We start from the raw sequence: 17,253 nt of genomic DNA, 5'->3' as shown, positions 1-17,253 counted from the left end.
CCTACCGCTGCCCTGCAGCGCTATGGCCGTTTCCACCGCCCAGCCATGGCCGCGCCAGGCCGCTCGGACCCATGGAGCCCTCTCGCACCACCGCAGCCCCACGCCTCCTCTGCATGCCACTGCACGCCATGGCTGTGCCCATGCCGCGTGCCTGGACCCGTGTGTTGCACCCTCCTCCGTGGGTGCCCGCAGCACCTTGTCGCCCGCGCCTTCCCTCATTGACTTCATGCCGGTGTTGCTGGTGCCGTGCTGCAGCGCCATGGCCACGCCCACCTTCTGGTTCGCCACGCAGGAGCCACCGTTATCTCCTCTGCTCCTCGGTGAAGAAGAGAAGGTAGAAAAGGATATGAATCCAAGGGAAAATTTTATACAAGGTCCTTACGGCGAAATACGCGACTCATATAAATAGTACTATGGACCTAGGGATGAATAGGGAGAAGCGTAGGGGTCGTTTCACAAAAATGCCGCCGCCATCTAGCCCTGGCCGCGTGGACCGCGCCCGTCCACGCGTGGGCCACTGCCTGCTCGATGTCCGTTCGGGCCGCCGGCCTCCTCTGTGGGCCGTGCGCGCCGCATGCCCTGGCTAGGCTGCACCTGGTCGCTGGGCTAGCCTGCCGCGCGCGCCTGTGGGCCGCGCTACCCTGCTGGGCCAATAGTGGCCGTCGACCCCTTTTTCATGTTTAAGGTGTTTTCTAATTTAAAGCTGAAGTAACCTTGTAAAATTCGTAGAAAATCACAGAAAAATCATAAAAATGCCAAACTAGTTTTGTTGAGTTTATAAAATCATGGTCTATCTAATAGTGTATTTTGTTCACATAAGTTCGGTATGTTTTTAGGATTTCTCTAATTATTTTAACATGCTTAATATTGTTAAAATGAGAAATTGTAGGAATTTCCGGGATAAATTGGTGATAGCGTTGACTCTAAAAATTTGACAGTAAACTACTAATATTATTAGCTGCTCACTGTAATTTTTGTAGCTTTGGAATAATTAGTTTGCTAAATAGATAATGATATCCGATTGCGAATAAAGATTAAATTGATAGAATAGAATAAAGAAACAACCTTGGTTTATATAACTAAAATAATTATTGGGAAGAAACGCCTTATTCGACAACATGGATACGTAGACCATCGTTAGAGCTATCTTGTTAGCTTGTGAGGCATGATCGGATTTCTAATCATTTCGGCTGTCGTTGATTATTTACATCTATGCATTTGCATTAATGCATATCATATAGGTATGATGATGGATCAATGGATCGATCGAAGGATGGTTGGGAATCCGAAGATGGTGTAATGGCATTCTCTCCAGGAGATGATGCAATGGGCTTTCTATTCGGATGATGGTGGATGATCTAAAGATGCAGATACTAACTTTTTAATATATCTTACCCAAGCAAGCCCCGGTGCATAACCCCTACTTTTCTGCAGTTTAAATTATATTCATATTTAAGGAGTTGAATGAAACCCACTTGCATATATATCTTTATCCTATGAGCCTTACGAGTATGACAAGATCATGTAGATTGCTATGCTACAGGACTCCGATAGAAGTCGAGTGATTGCCTGTCACTCGCGAGATATAGGAAATAAATTACTATATGATTATCCCTTGGAAAAACATAAATGGTGGAAAGGAAAAATGGTGACCGGGCAGGGATATGGTTTAGGTATTGGTGGGTGTAAGAAGTTGTGTCGCCGTGGATGCGGGTCATAGCTTGGTTACACCGTTGTTCCCTTTCTGGTCGGTTAAGGACCGTTCATTGCATAAGATTCTAGGCAAGTCACAGACTTATTATCCCGAGCACATACTTGTGTATGGGCGCTTGGAAGACTTGTTGCTCTCTTGTCGTGGATCCGGCTCTTTTTAGACCGACTGTTAGGGTTTATTTTGGTGGAGGAGGTCCTTGCACCGTGCTGAGTCTGGGACTTAGGGGCGGGGGCTTGGAGTCCCAGTTTGGACGGGGACCTAGACACCTGGGACAGGAGAGTGACGGGTTGGTCCTGCTCGTGCCTGGGGTACAAGCGGGGCATGTGTTTTTGGGGTACCTAGCTGGGAGCATTGATTCGCGAATCACCGGGCGACCGGTACGGCTTGTCTATGGTTTAGCATCGTAGTAAGAACTGAAAGATGAAGGATGGAAGATGGACAAAGGAAATCTGATTGCTTACCACCTGCTTGAAAGTAGCACATGTGCTTACATAGAATGGTTAGTTAATGAACCAATGTGGCTATTAATAAAAATCGAACATAAGGACGCACGCTTAGTAATGCTTCCTGCAAATGCAATAAACCCACAAGCCAGATAGCCTTGCATATCCTTGGAGTCTTCTTTCCTCCTGTCGGGTAAGTCTTGCTAAGTACAATTGAGTACTCAGGGTTTTATTCCCCCTGTTGCAGGTGACAGATGGATGCCAAAGCTGACCTTTGTGTGTGGATTCCTCCTGGTGGGCTCAGCGAGGATTCCCTTTACGCTGCGATCGTAGTTGTTATTTATAACTCTCATCAAATGCTTTTATAAATAAAAGTTTCATAATCTGTTGTCGTAGTTCATATATCAACACTTTATCATGTCATGAGTAGATATTTATTTCCACTGTAATTCTGATCTCATGTTTATATTCCGCTACCAAATTAAATTGGTCATAACTCTGATAATATGAGTACCTTCCGATGTTATAATAATAAATAATATACTCTGATGTTGTATTAAAAGTGATGTAAGAAATGGTTAAGAATGATGTAAGCTTTATTCTCTCATTTGTGATCCTGATGGCAAAAATGTGGATTTTTGGGTTCTCCCCTGGGGTGTGCCCGATAGAACTGTGTAATTTAGTGTTCTCCCTTGAGTGCTTAGTGTCTAATGGAAGGCAAGCACTCCTGTGAAGTATTAGATTAGGCGGTTCTGCCACAATTTTGAGGTTGGGGAATTGATTTAATTGGCTAGATTTTTCCACCTTCAAGTAAGGGACATAAGTTCATATTGATGGCAACAGATTACTTTATCAACTGGGTTGAGGCAATTCCCTTAAAGACGGTAACCTCAAAGCATATGGTTGATTTTGTCAAAGAACATATTGTGTATCGTTTTAGAATTCCTCAAACTGTTACTACTGATTAGGGGCAATGTTCATATTAGAAGAGTTCAGAGATTTTGCTGCCAGTATGGGGATCAAGTTATTAAATTCTTCTCCTTACTATGCTTAGGCTAATGGCCAGACAGAGGCGGCCAATCAAATTATGATCAAGTTGATTAATAAAAAGATCGAAGAGCGACCAAGGAAGTGTTACTTAATGCTTAATGAGGCATTATGAGCATACATGATGGTTTACCATGGATCGGTTAAAACATCACCTTATGAGCTAGTATATGGGCACAATGCAGTCCTTTCTTGGGAAATTTAGACTGGATCAAGACGTATTACATTACAGAATGATTTATCAGCCGAAGTCTACAAGAATCTAATGATGGATGATTTAGAGGACTTAAGTTGTCATAGACTGCATGCTCTTGAGAATATTGAAGCCAATAAGCTAAAGATTGCAAAGTATTATAATAAGAAGGTCAAAAGCAAACAATTTTCTAAGGAAGACTTGGTCTGGAAAGTGAAATTGCCGATCGAGTCAAGATATAGCAAATTCAGCAAATGGTCACCTAACTGGAAAGGACCTTATCGGATTAGTCGATGTGCGTCTGACAATGCTTATATCTTGGAAACATTAGAAGGGAGAGAAGAATCTGATAGAGCGATCAATGGAAAATATCTAAAGAAATATTATCCTAGCTTCTGGGTTAATGTTTGACAGCCGATTTGTTCTATCATCAGCTCTAATAGCCAGTACCAGAGGGGTATCGCCTCTAGTTCAAAAAACAGACCCAAAGGGGTAAAAGCCGATATGATATGTATCGCCTATAGAGCAAAAATAAACATAGTGACAATCATGATGTATACAAAGATATTGCAGAAAATTCGCTGAGACACGATCATAGAAAAACAAAGATTTCATTCATTGATCAGTTTATCCTAGGTACAAGCTAATCAAACACCCTATTTATAACGTCCTGGGCTAAGGTGATGTCCATGATGGCCGCTGCGGCGTCTTCAAAGTCCTCGATCAAGTCCTCGTCCATGTCGGGGTCATCGGCCATTGGGAAGCCCGGCTCCATGGTACGAAGATCGTGCCCGGTCTGGACCTGCGCCGCGGCCATGGCCATCGCTGCGCCGTGGTGAACGCTGTGGAGGGCGATCTCCTAGACGTGTGCCAGGATGTCGTGCAGGCGGTTATTGAGGAGAGGGCCTCGGGCATTGACGGCCGCCGTAGCCGCATTCGCCGTCAGTTAGAGGTTCTCTAACTGCACCGTTAGGGCTAACAATCACAGAAACAAAGGTGGTATCAAGATAAAGACAGTGGAAATTGGAATAAGGGTTTTCTTGGAATTCATCTTACCCGCTACCATGGTGTTGGACTCGGCCAGCCACGCCTGAGCAGCGCTGGCCTCTTCCTCTGTGGCGAGGAGGGTGGCTTGAGTGGCCTCGAGGCGGATCTCAAGCTGACCGTTCTCCTGAGTTGCCTCAGAGTAACGGTCCTAGGCCGCTATCCACTTCCGGAGGAAATGTCGGGCGTCGTCATCATTGTTGGAGTCGGAGGAGTCTAACGATGAATCTGGCATAGGGCGACAGCCGATGCAGCAGACACGGCGACAGAAGGCTCGCCGGCCCTGGGAGGAAGTGGTCAGAGGCTGTCATTTAAGACAAACCTATAAATGGGTTAGAAGGATTCGTTGCCATAAGCAAAAAATGTTGGTCTTACCTCATACGGTGGAGGCACTGGCTCATCGGCAGGTTCTCCTCTGGAACCTCTTCTGCTGCATGCTTTATCATGGTTGTCCTCGCCGTCCATGGATTTTGTTTTGGTCTACGACGAGGAGGGAACCGCTATAGGGTTTGTGAAGGCAGAGAAGCGTAGAGAACAGAAGCAGTTGCGAGATGTGTGTGTTTGAGGCCGGAGCGATGGCTGGTATTTATAGCCATGAAGACAGGATGGTAGATATCTTGGGACGTGCGAAGAGTAACTGCAATTAACAGAAGGTGAAGCGCCGCCCCACTAATGCCGAAGAGAATGCGGCATTGATAACTGAGAATGAAAGATTGAGGAGTTTTTCTAGTGGAGGCCGTGTTTTTAGATAATTGGATTAAAGTCAAAGGTCTGGAATCGGCTATTTTCAAATCGGCTCTTTAGCCGAGATAAAAGATATGATAAATCAGTAGGAAATATGGTTATCATTCGTTCCACACAAAGTACATGTTACAAATGTTGGTATGCAGATTACAAGTTTAGAACATCCTGGATTACTCTCAACGCTTTTAGCTGGATAGCATCAACTTCTACGATTTGTTGCTTGTCTTCTTCGGCTGATCCAGGGATGTTCTCGAGGATGCTACGGATGGCTTTACCTTCTTTGACCTTGGTCAGCATTTCCTATTTCTTTTGTTTAATGGCATTGGGTATTTGAGCCAGATTGGACTCATGGCGATCGATGGCAGCCTTCACGTTCTCCAGTTCCTTCTCAAGTTCTGCACACTTGACTTGTAGTTGGTTCAGCTCTAGTTTGATCCTGAGGGAGGAGTTCTTCAAGTTATCAATTAGTTGTGCAAGCTCTTTGGCCTCTTGTTTGTTGTTCTTCTTGGCCAATAAAGCTTCATGATCAGCTAGGTTTCTCTAAGCCCTTTTCACTCTTGGAGCTTTATCCTCAATGTTGGATAAAGGTGTCAGAACTTCAACAAGATTTGAAGGCAAGTTACCCTTAATGGCTAGGAAAGTTCTTCTGACCGAATTTGCATCCTGGACCAAATCGGCTATATTCTTTTTGAGCATTGGCAGCATGTCTTTTAGTTGATTCTTTATCTCATCTGACAAAGCTTCTTTGGAAGAGATGGCTGATGAGCTGATTTCCTCTTTATCTATATACTCTTCAAAATTGAAAGAGTAGCTCAGAGTTGGTGAGTTAAGTGCCTGCAGGTGGGTAAGGAAAAATTTTGTTAAGAAATAACAAGTTGTTTGAAAATAAGAAGAATGAGGAGACACAATACCTTTTCTGGGGTAGTTTCTATCTAAGGAGAAGGAACAACTGATAATGCACCAATGGTATCTGGTTGAATCGGCTCTAAACTTTCAGTGATGGTATCTATAGACATCTGGGAAATGTTTCAAAAAGATTATGTTGGTTGCAGGAAGATAAACTAGGCATATGACTTTCTTACCATCAATTGTCTGCTAGACTGGAGGTTCGACAGTCTGGGTGTCAACATCAACAGGATCATTTTCAACTGGTGAGCTGTCAGACTTTTGCTCTTGCGTGAATGTTTCTTCAGGGAGTGTCTGACATGGTAAATGGCCAGAGAAGAGTGAAAAATGAATAAAAATTAAGAGTTTTGAGGAGATACCTTGGCAGCACCAGGAAGTGAAGTGGAAGGGTTCTCATCTTCTGCTGTCTTAGAAGCATCGGTTGTTTCAATCGAAATTTGCTCCGCTTGAGGATCAACAGATGTAGGTTTGGGTGGTGCTGATTTAAACGCCTGGGACAATAGTCAGCACCTAGAGTAGATTGGGGTGTTATGGTTGATAACTGAGAGGAAAGAATCAGAATTAGAAATTAGATATCATTTTGTGGGAGATTAGTTGATTTACCTAAGCAGCTGATGGTTTGGTTTTGTAGAATCTTTTCCTAGTGGTGGTTTTCTGAGTCACACCTCTGGCTGCCTTGAGTTTGGAAGACTGGTATGTAAGTATTGCTGGAGCAGCTAGGGTCTTCATCAACTTCTTTAAGATGGGTGCTGTGGATCCCATTCTTGAGGCTGGACATGGTGGAAAGTATTCTATGGGATGCCCCTTCCTGTCCATGCTTGGGGGATCGAATTAGGTGTCCTGAAAAAGTTTATTAGAACAAGTTGGCAGAGGAATTTATTGAATAATTTTCTAAAAAGGAATGGTAAGTTACCTAACTGTCAAAAGCAAAATCTTCATCTAGACCTATACATCTAGGATGGACTGACCCATAGAAGAGATGGGAGTGCCATTCTTGCCACCAGGAGTCAAACAGATTGGAAGAGAAGGTGACTCTTGTCTAGTCATGCAAGCAAAAGGAATGAAGATCTGATCCTAGTTCAAAGACTTTGGAGGCTTCTATTACTTCATTGATACCTTCTTTTGGCTTTAGTGTATTTTTGAAGAACAGTTGAGGAGGCAGCTGACCAAGGCCAAATTGACGGGCCACGAAACAAGGATCGTAGAATTCGTAGGTTGGAAGATTTTCTGGGAGAAAAGAACCGGTAGCCATTTTGCCATAGCCTTGGTGAAATTCAGCTGGCAGTACATAGGGTTTGATGATGCAACTGAAAATTGCTGTAGCTATTTCATCTGAGCAGCCTGATTCAAACCAAAATTTGACTGACAGGACTAATTCATTGTCTTCATCTTCAACATAAGGCAACCAAGTTAAAATGTTTGCATCAAATCCTCTATATAATTTCTTGAAAAGATGACCTACATCAACGGTAATTGTTATGGTTGATGCAGCTTCACCATAATTCATGCACTATCGAATTCTTCTTTCTTTTCATTTGTAACCTTCAGCAAAGTTGGAAGAAGGAAAACTCAGATTTCTGAGATCAGGTCTTACAATCTTGTGCATATACAGGTTTAGCCATAGTTGTATCATCCACCAAGGGCCACTAATAGTATGCACTGGTTCATTCTTCAGCAACTGGACAGCTACCTGTTGCATCAGATGATAAGCAGATCCTAGCAGGTATTTTCCAAGAGGGATTTCAATGCCAGCTGCTAGACGCTCTGCCAAGCATTTATAATTGAAAGTTGGACCACAGGAAGATCCACAAAAGATGAATCTTTCTAGCCACATGTTCAAGAAAGCTACATGTTCTCTTTCAGCAATAGTTGATCCGTCTCCAATGTGATTCAGAATGTAGCTTGCCCATCCTGTGCAGTCTAATATTTTGGATAATTTCTTGGATCCAGCACTTAAGAAGTCATAAGGTTGTATTGATCCTGTTATTCTAACTCTGGTCAACATATAAACGTCGACTAAAGTGATGGTCATTGGGCCGTGACAAAAAACGAAAGCATTTAGGGTGTTGGACCTAAAGTAAGATGCAGAAATCAGAAGTGAATCATTCCTCTTCATTGCAGAAAATGAGAGTGTCAAGTATTGATTCAAGTCATAAATCTCCTAATCTCTAGCATTTTCCCTCAATACCCTACGAAAATAATCTCTCCATCCCTTAGGCATTTTGGGTCAGTTTCTAAAGGGAATTTTGGTGTTCCAGGATGACAAATCTACTACAGATTATTTGAAGGGGATTTGGTTGGTTTCTTAACTTATAAAGTCAGATGGATCAGGGTCACCCATAGGCCCAAGATAATAGACATTGGGAACAATAGCCGATGGGATCAAAATTTCGTTCCTCATTTCCTAGAAACCAGACAAAATAAATTTGAGAAGAAAGGAAATGCAGGGTAACCGCTGATACTTGGAAGACGGAAAATTGAAAGCATACCTCAGGGACATGGTCGCTGGTCGCATTACAGCCAAAATGGATCTGAATCTAAGGAAGGTTACTTGAATAATAGCTTGATAGAGTAGAGGATTTACTGGGATTAAGGCCTTGGCGATGGTTGTTGAGGCTTGCTCGAGAAAGAAGGGGAAAGCGAATGGTTCGAGTGAGTTGGAAGTGATACTGTTGGAGTATTATATAAAGTTCGGACCGAAAAATCAGGAGTCATGCACGTATATTTTGGAAAAACGGTTGGTACACGGTGAGCAGATAAATAGAAATTTCGAAATAAAATCATTTTTATCCCAAAATTGGGGGGCATGTGTTTACACCAAAATTTGGAAAGAAAAACACGAGAACTCGAAGCTTCTAAGATTGTATCGTCAAGGAATCGATCAGATGTGAATCGATATCGGCTGGTTGTGATGCAGTGTCGGAATTGGCTATTTTATAGATGACGTCAGCAGACAACGTCAATGGACTACGTACGGATGGCGTCGGGGAGAATATGTTAGACTCTACAAAAAGAAAAAGATTAGGGTCCAAGTTACCTTAAGTTATGAATGTTTTTTTTATTCCAAGAATTGTAATAAGTCGTATTTGAGTAGGATTCATGCTTAGGTTCCATGTATAAATATTGGATCCCGCTTACTGTAAAAGACAACCAATCAATCAATACAATTACTTTTTCGGCTTCATGTCAACTCTTAGGAGTAGGAGTACTGTAGATCTCGGTGAGTTCTTCAACAATTAGGGCTGCATCGACTGATCGATCTCCAGCTTGTCTGTGAGTACCGTCATGACTTGTATCATACTTGTAAAGCTGCATCAGCCGATTGATCTTTTACGAGTATAATATAAGTTAGTTATCGATCTGTATCATTATTCGTAAGGCTGCATCAGCTGATTGATCTCTTACGAATCATAATATAGATCAAAGTTATCGATCTTATGTTAAATAATTTGTTGTTTAATACAATATCACCAGTTATCGAATCTGCTAAGATTAGTAAGATTTTTCTTGCTGTTTTTTGCTGATTTACCAGTTATTGATTTTGCTATAATTAATGTTTTATTAATCATAACAAAATCACCCGATTGAGATAGAAATAGATTGACATCATATCATCTTAATTGGTCGTCCTCTAATCTGGTCATGCTTCAAATCTCATAATTAACGACTTAATTCCGCTAGATCGGCTGTTTTATCTCTATTCCAATCAAGCATAGTATGCATTCAATGACATGTTTCGATCTTGGATAAACTCACGAGTTAATGAGATCTAATCTAATGACACTACCAAAGCTGCATCGATCCGATCAAACCTCACTGGAAAGACTTTGGGTTAGAGATTATCGATTAGTGGTTTTGTTCATGATCGAGATATGTACTATATTTGTTTGCTATGCCTGCATCGGCTATTTTAGCCGATTCGCCTGTGCTTTCACGCATATAGCATGTTTTCTATGAGCCTATCAATATATAGATGGTTTTATAGATTCTTTGGCTTTAGTTTGTTACTATTATCATAGTCGTATCGATCTAGTCGAACCTCACTGTTGATGGTAACAGATTAGGTCCAGAGTGTTTGTAGATTCATTTGTACTAGACAGTCGATTTGTTCGTATGTTGTATCTTTTCTTGTTAAACTTATCGGCTCAATGCTTTACACTTGTTATATCTATCTAGCTGATGATGCTTTCTTTATATTACTTATATCTAGGTGCATCATACTTGCTATCATAAATCAATCATGACCCACAAGCATCATAGTACTTAACAGTCGATTTCTCCTCGTATCGGATATTTAGTTGATTCTCCTGTTTGGCTGCTCCCGAAGCAGCATACTTGGAACTGTCTGGGTAAAACCGGCATGTTCCACCCTAAATTACTGATAAGTTTTCTCTCCTTGTCAATTGCAGGTCAAATTGACGGGCACGCCTTCGGGATTTTCAGGATCAACTGGTCCTGTGTTGAAGCCAAGCAGATCTCTGGGTTGACTTCGCCCAGATCGTTCCGACTTGCAGCGTGTCAGGCGCATCGACACACGTTTTTGCGCCGACAAAACCATTGACAGATACATGTTGCTTCATAGTTGTGGAGGCAACCAATATAGTTTGCCAGGTTGATAAATTCATTTGTGTCCTGACTAAGAGAGAGAAAGAAGATTGAGGGTGTTCAAAGGTGTGACTGCATTTTACTTTCTATAATAGTTTGGCACATGATAATGAGGTGCTATGTCTGCTAGGTTGGGCTCCCGTAGCCCCTTCTGCCGTTTATGGTAAAATATCTCGGGTTGCATGTTTTTCAGGATTTCTTATCGAATGGGCCTTTACAAAATTGTTGTCCAGAGACGCCTTCTCTTGTGGAAATGCAAAATTACTGCATTCCAAAACAAATATACTTCTTCAACAAATTGTTGGACATGAACTTCAAATTAAGAAAGGTATTAGTGCATTCGTTCTTTTGGTCTACCTGTTCTTACCTGTGTGACTGGACTTTATTTTAGAGAAAAGTGTGACCTACATTACCCCATTAGAGAAAAGTGTGGACTTTATTATTCCCTAATTTCTGGTATCCTCGTTAACTTTAATGTCATTATCATGCTTTAGAAAAGAGTTAAATGCACCAGAGATCCATTAACTTGTGCGGAGGTTTCAGTTAGGTCCATCAACTTTCAAAGTGGCTTTTTGGGTCCATAAACTTTGTATGCCGTATCACTTAGATCTATATCTCTCCACATGCGCTTTTTATGCCGATGTGGTTGTTGACTTGGACTCTTCATTTCGTCAAACATGTCATGGGCGCGCGAGCAGGTGCCGCTGCCGCGGCCACACGGGCGTGCGAGCACCCAGAAGCTGCGCCCGACTGTCCGCGATCTTCGATGCCTCAGTCACCCGCGTCGACGTCGACCGCCCGAGCATCCGCACTCCGCTGCCGTGGGTTTGCCGGCGCCGGCGGCCGCGACGAGCGGCGCTGAACCGGCATCACGCACGGGCACCGCCATCCTCCTCCTGGGCATCCCCGCGCACTTGAGTCCGGCTCCGGCGCGGCGTCCGTCGAGCCCGCTTGCGCTCGAGCCCCTGCTCCGGGTTCGTACGCGGCGCTCTGCTCACGCACGACGCGGTCGCCGAGGCTGCCTGGTTCACTGGACTGTGGGTACCGTTCTGCCGAAAGCACGCGGTGGAGCCAAGGAACCCAGAGGCCTACTTTAGCCCCGGCGCCAGTAATGGCGGCGTCAAGGTGAGGAGGGGTGACTATAAGGGAAGGGCGTGGCCGGAGCTGGCAAGGGACCGGAGGCGCGTGCGCCGGGAGTACGAAGAACTGCGGCTGCGGATCGACGCTCTGCAAGCCAGAGACTTGTGGCGCCAGCAGCGGTCAACGACGTCGCTGGCCGATGGAAGCTGCTGGCGGCGTGGCACTGCGGAAGATCATGCCGGAGCTGTTGAATTGGTACTTGATACTCCCCGCAGCACGCCACAACTTGGCATCAGCACCACCGTCGGTGGTGTCAGCAATCTTCTGGACCTCAGCTCCGTCGACGTGCGGGTTCCAGCGCTCGTGTACATGTGCCAGGAGAAGCAGCGCGGCGGCCGCGTGCACCACAGCAAGGCCGGCGCCATGAACGCGCTACTCCATGCCTCGGCCGTGCTCTCCAACGCACCCTTCATCGTCAACCTTGACTGCGACCACTATGTGAACAACTCGCAGGCTCTCCACGCCGGCGTCTGCCACATGCTCGACGGCGAAGGCAGCGACGTGGCATTCGTCCAGTTCCCGCAGCGCTTCGACGGCGTCGACCCCGCGGACCGCTACGCGAACCACAACTGTGTCTTCTTCGACTGCACTGAACTCGGCCTCGACGGCCTTCAGGGACCCATCTACGTGGGCACCGGCTGCGTGTTTCGCCGTGCGGCGCTATACGGTGTCGACCCACCGCTCTGGAGACCACACGGCGACGACGCTGGCAAGGGCGTTACCACTGGCACTGAGGCCGACAAGTTGGGCATGTCGACGCCGTTCCTTCGTTCGGTGCATGCCGTCCTAACGAACCAATCGGGGCAATGGGACACGGTCAGCATTTCATCACCGCCGTGCTCGTTCGACGCGGCTGCCATTGGCGAGGCAACCGCGCTCGTCTTGTGCGGCTATGAGGACGGGACGACGTGGGGCTGGGACATCGGCTGGATGTACAGCACCATGACAGAGGACGTGGACACGAGCTTCTACATGCACCGGCGAGGGTGGCTCTCCACTCATGGTGAACACCATCACGTGCTCCTCGCCGCAGCACGAGGAGAGCCCATCCATGAAGCTGAGCACACGCGCAGTCCTCGCCGCTGCCGTCTTGCCGTCGCCGTTGCCGCTGCCGCCGTGCAGGTAGCAGTCGAGGTCCTCCACGAGGATGAGCGACCGCAGGGTGGTGTCCAGAAGCAGGGCGCGGAGGTCGTCGCAGCCGCCGCGGGACAGGTCGATGTCGTAGACGTCGTATCCCAGGAACCTCGCCATTGCGGCGGCGAACGTGGACTTGCCCGTGCCGGGAGCGTCGTAGAGCAGGTAGCTCCTGCACCAGACGCGGCCGAGGCGGTGGTAGTACGCGCGGCCCTTGAGGAAGCTCTCCAGGTCGGCGCGGATGCGGGCCTTGAGGTCCGGGTCCATGGCCACCGTGTCGAGCGTGGCCGGGTGGGTGAAGGGCGCGGACGTCCACCGCGGCGCGCAATCGCCGGTGGCGTTGGCGTAGAGCCGCAGCTCGCGGCGGCACGCCTCCATCTCATTGGCGACGGACTCGAGGTGCTGCAGGTAGGGCCGTAGCACGCGTGTGCGGTCGTGGCGGAGCACGCGTAGCACGAGGCGGCCGTCCCCAGCGTTGGTCCACGCGAGGCGCGCACCCAGGAAGGCGTCCTGCGCGGTGTGGCCCGGCCCCAGCTGCAGCGCGAAGTCGTTGCTCTTGGCCGCCGACAACAGCACGCAGGCGGCGTCCGCGTCCTCGAGCAACGGCAGCGACGCCACGTACGCCGCTGCCTTCCGAAACAGCGGGTTCTCTGCGCCGCCGCCGTCCCCGACGAGGCGCGGCACCTTGTAGTACTGGTACGTCTGCGCCCACTCGTCCGCACACCGCCTCGAGCGCTCCGTACCTCGCCCGCGTGCCCGCGGCGGGCCTGTTTGCGCTCCCGCAGCGGCGGCGGCGGCACCTGCTTGCGCGCCCACGACATGTTTGACGAAATGAAGGTCCAAGTCAGCAGCCACATCAGCATAAAAAGTTCATGTGGGGAGATATGGACCTAAGTGATACAACATACAAAGTTTATGGACCCAAAAAGTCACTTTGAAAGTTGATGGACCTAACTGAAACCTCCTCACAAGTTAATGGATCTCTGGTGCATTTAACTCTTTAGAAAATCTTCTACTGTCCACTTGCTACCTCTATGATTTATGCATTTCATGTCCTATTTGGTAGTTTTGCAGCTGCAACAAACATAGATGAGCAGATATTTATCTACCTCATTAGTGCCATTTTCATTTTTGGCAAAATAAAGACATGAGATTGCCGGACATATTTATCTCTGCTTATTAGTGCTATTTTCATTCACTGCAAACTCACGGGGAGGCGCCTAATGTACCCTAGAAACTCAAAAATGATATTTTACGTGTGCCTAGATGCACAGATATTTATCTGGCACGTTAGTGCCGTTTTCATTTTCGGCAACATAAGACATGAGATGGCCAGACATACTTATCTGGCCTATCAGTGCCATTTTCATATTTATCCAGCAGGGTTTACCTCTTACATTATATGCTTTTTTAGCATTCGGATTCGCTCCCCAATAAATTAGCACTCTGTGTTTATCTTTTTGGTATTGTAATAGCAGACTCCTACCTTGCTCCACCAAGGTTTAACTCTTACATTACATGCTTTCTGTTCTCTAGGGCACAACCTAAGTACAAAAGAGATTGTGGTGTTGTTGAAAGAAGATGGCGAAGTCATCACCATGACTGCAGATGGAGTCAATGATGCCCTTGCTCTTAAACTTTTTTTTAACACACGGGGGAGTCTCTCGGATACTCTTAAGAAGAAAGGTGAGGCGCCGTGCGGGAGCCAGCGCTCGAACCACGGGTGGGCAGCCTGAGCCCCTGCTCAGCTGACCAAGCGAGCCCCCGCTCGGTTCTCTGCTCTTAAACTGGCTGACATTGATATAGCTATGGGCGTTGCTGGAATTAGTAAATACTTTGTTTCCCATCTTATTAGGTTCTCCTTACGTCACTTTTTAGTTTCCTATAGGTAGATCTACCAGCCTTCTGAATTGTCGTATTATTTCTGCTTCAGGAAAGCCTGTAAAATTATTATTTTTACACAGTGCAATTCCAAATAATGTTTTTATTGAAGGGAGTGTGGTGTAGGTTACCTGAGAATGATTGCTTCTTATGTTTGCAGCTCTTCAGACAGACGATGCTTGAGAGCATCAACTTTGCTCTATAGGACATGAATTTACACAGATAGTCTTTTCAGCATTTCACTTTACTTGCTCCTCTAATCTGCCATTCTTTGCTTCTGTTTCATACCAGAATAGGTGTTCCTGAAAGTGAACAGTTCCTACTAGCAACCCGGCGGTGTGGTGCCAAGTTCATGGATCTCATCATTATTTGTGTCCAAGGTGTTTGATCAAGCACCAATGGGTTGGATTTGTGTGAGATTTAACTCTTAAGGACTCATACAATTCATGATTCTAACACATGATACCTGTACATGAATGTGTAACGTTGAAGTTACCTGAGGCACCTGCATTTGTTATCTTATCTAATATCTAATGAATTATTATCTAATATAGGATTTCGCGACAACCTCAAATATTGTGTGTACATGTCACTGTCGAATGTTGGGCCTATGATAGGTTCACAGGATAATTATATTTGTTTAGATTAAATAGATGAGATGCTGAGCTCATCTATGTTGTTTTTTTCCCAAAATGTAGCTGGACCTGAATGAATTGTGCAATATTGATATGATGATTCAAGTGCTTTTGAAGTCAGCGTATGGAAAGAAGCAGACCACAGTTGTCAACGTTACCAAGACATGTTTTCTTTATAGCACATACTCTGTTAAGTGTTAACCCACGCGCGCCATGGCGCGCGCATTATACTAGTGAGCATCAATCGTGAGTTCATGTCGCGAACCATATATTAAACCAATCACAACTCATGTCAATAATTCATCACATACCACTAGCAAGTCCAATAATAGAGTTAAATGTTTGGCTATTAACCAAGTGTTGTCAGAGTTATTTGTCTATAAGAAACTTTTTTATCGTTACTTTTACTCTTGTCTCACATTGTCTCCTAATCTTTCTCACATTCACTTAATATATGAGCCCGTCAATACCTATGTTTCCGTGCCTAGCTTGTTGTTTGCATATGAGCCAATCTTTTGTCCCTCTTCTCTACTTCAGTATTTGCTTGGCTCTAAGTCAATTATTGTACTTGCTCTTAGTGAAACCATCCAAAACTCTTATGCTCGGAAAAGTGGAGAGACAGACGAATTGGTGGAGATAATAAAGAAAGTAAACAACGAAAATCTAGAGAATAAATTCTTTTAATATTGTATAAGAATATAGATAGCAAAGGTGCATATATATTACAACGAAAAAAATCCCATCTCATGATCATGTTAAAAATAAAAAAAATCTTTAATTATATGATAATTTTATAATTTGTTCATTATATTTATAATAAACAGAAAAGTATATGACTTTTACGTACAATTACTGATAACAAAATCTATGCGTTCATGGCTATGTATCTTCTTAAAGAAAACGTTAAAGGTTCAAAGGTGTATAATATTATTATAGATATTTATGGGGAAACAAAATTAGAACTGGAAGTTGGAAACCGACACCGACTATTGAAATGGATGCTGAACTTTTCTTAAAAAAAGGCGGACATTGAACTTGGGAAAAAATGGGCCAAACCAATTCGGACACAGACGCTTGAGAAAGAAAACAGAGCGAGGTTTTAGATGGAGCCGTTAGCCCCTCCCTCCCCACCCCGATCCCCAGCGGCGACTCCACGGTGGCACCCAGATCTGCCGCCGCGGCAGCCTCCCAGCACGCCATCCCCACCCAAGCGCCCTTGTCAACCCATCCCGCCCGTCCGGAGGTCCTTTGGCCACACAAAAACCCAGCACTCACCAGCCCTGACGCGACGTAGCGCCCCCAGCTGAGGTCCATCCTCGTCGGCTCGCTGGAGCTCTAGTGCAAGGATACCTCGGCCGCCCCACCCCCACCTCATTGCTGAGGAAGGTGCGCTTCTCCTTCACTCCACCCCAAACCACCAAAGCCATTAAATCTGCCCCCAACCACTCAGCCACACAAATCCTGCTTGAAATCCGCAAGCATCCTCGACGCGGAGGGGCAGCAGCAATAATGGCAGCGTGGGTTCCTGAAGCCGTGTTGACAAGACGGAGCACTCCGGCGACGTCCACTCCCGGATGGCCATGCCCGATCACCTCTCACTAACGCGTGCAGAGGAAGATGAAGACGGTCGGACCAAAGTACTACAGAAGAGACGTCCAGCTCAGGTGAATTCAAGTTGCCCAGTGACCTGCCTGTCTGTGCCCTGCTCTGCCATCGTCGACCTTCTGAGAGGTAAATGCCTCCAGTGCCTCGCTAGAGGGAACCGGG

At 45.7% G+C, this 17,253-nt stretch overlaps 2 protein-coding genes across 2 annotated transcripts; one reads left to right on the top strand and one right to left on the bottom strand.

The window, feature by feature from the left end:
- Window positions 1–259: 259 nt before the first annotated feature.
- LOC136524237 (probable mixed-linked glucan synthase 7) lies at window positions 260–12,817 on the top strand (the record flags this gene model as incomplete). The annotated part of the gene is made up of 4 exons (XM_066517682.1): window positions 260–374; window positions 10,501–10,573; window positions 10,930–11,024; window positions 11,616–12,817. Coding segments are annotated over exons 1-4 (1,485 nt in total), but the record flags the coding sequence as incomplete, so codon positions are not given.
- A 9-nt stretch (window positions 12,818–12,826) lies between these two features.
- LOC136524236 (AAA-ATPase At2g46620-like) lies at window positions 12,827–13,834 on the bottom strand (the record flags this gene model as incomplete). The annotated part of the gene is made up of 1 exon (XM_066517681.1): window positions 12,827–13,834. A coding segment is annotated over one exon (1,008 nt), but the record flags the coding sequence as incomplete, so codon positions are not given.
- Window positions 13,835–17,253: the final 3,419 nt, after the last annotated feature.

The sequence above is a fragment of the Miscanthus floridulus genome, chromosome 18, assembly GCF_019320115.1.
Source record: "Miscanthus floridulus cultivar M001 chromosome 18, ASM1932011v1, whole genome shotgun sequence".
Taxonomy (NCBI): Eukaryota; Viridiplantae; Streptophyta; class Magnoliopsida; order Poales; family Poaceae; genus Miscanthus; species Miscanthus floridulus.
The sequence above is the reverse complement of the archived record's forward strand: the minus strand, read 5'-3'. Positions and strand labels throughout refer to the sequence as shown.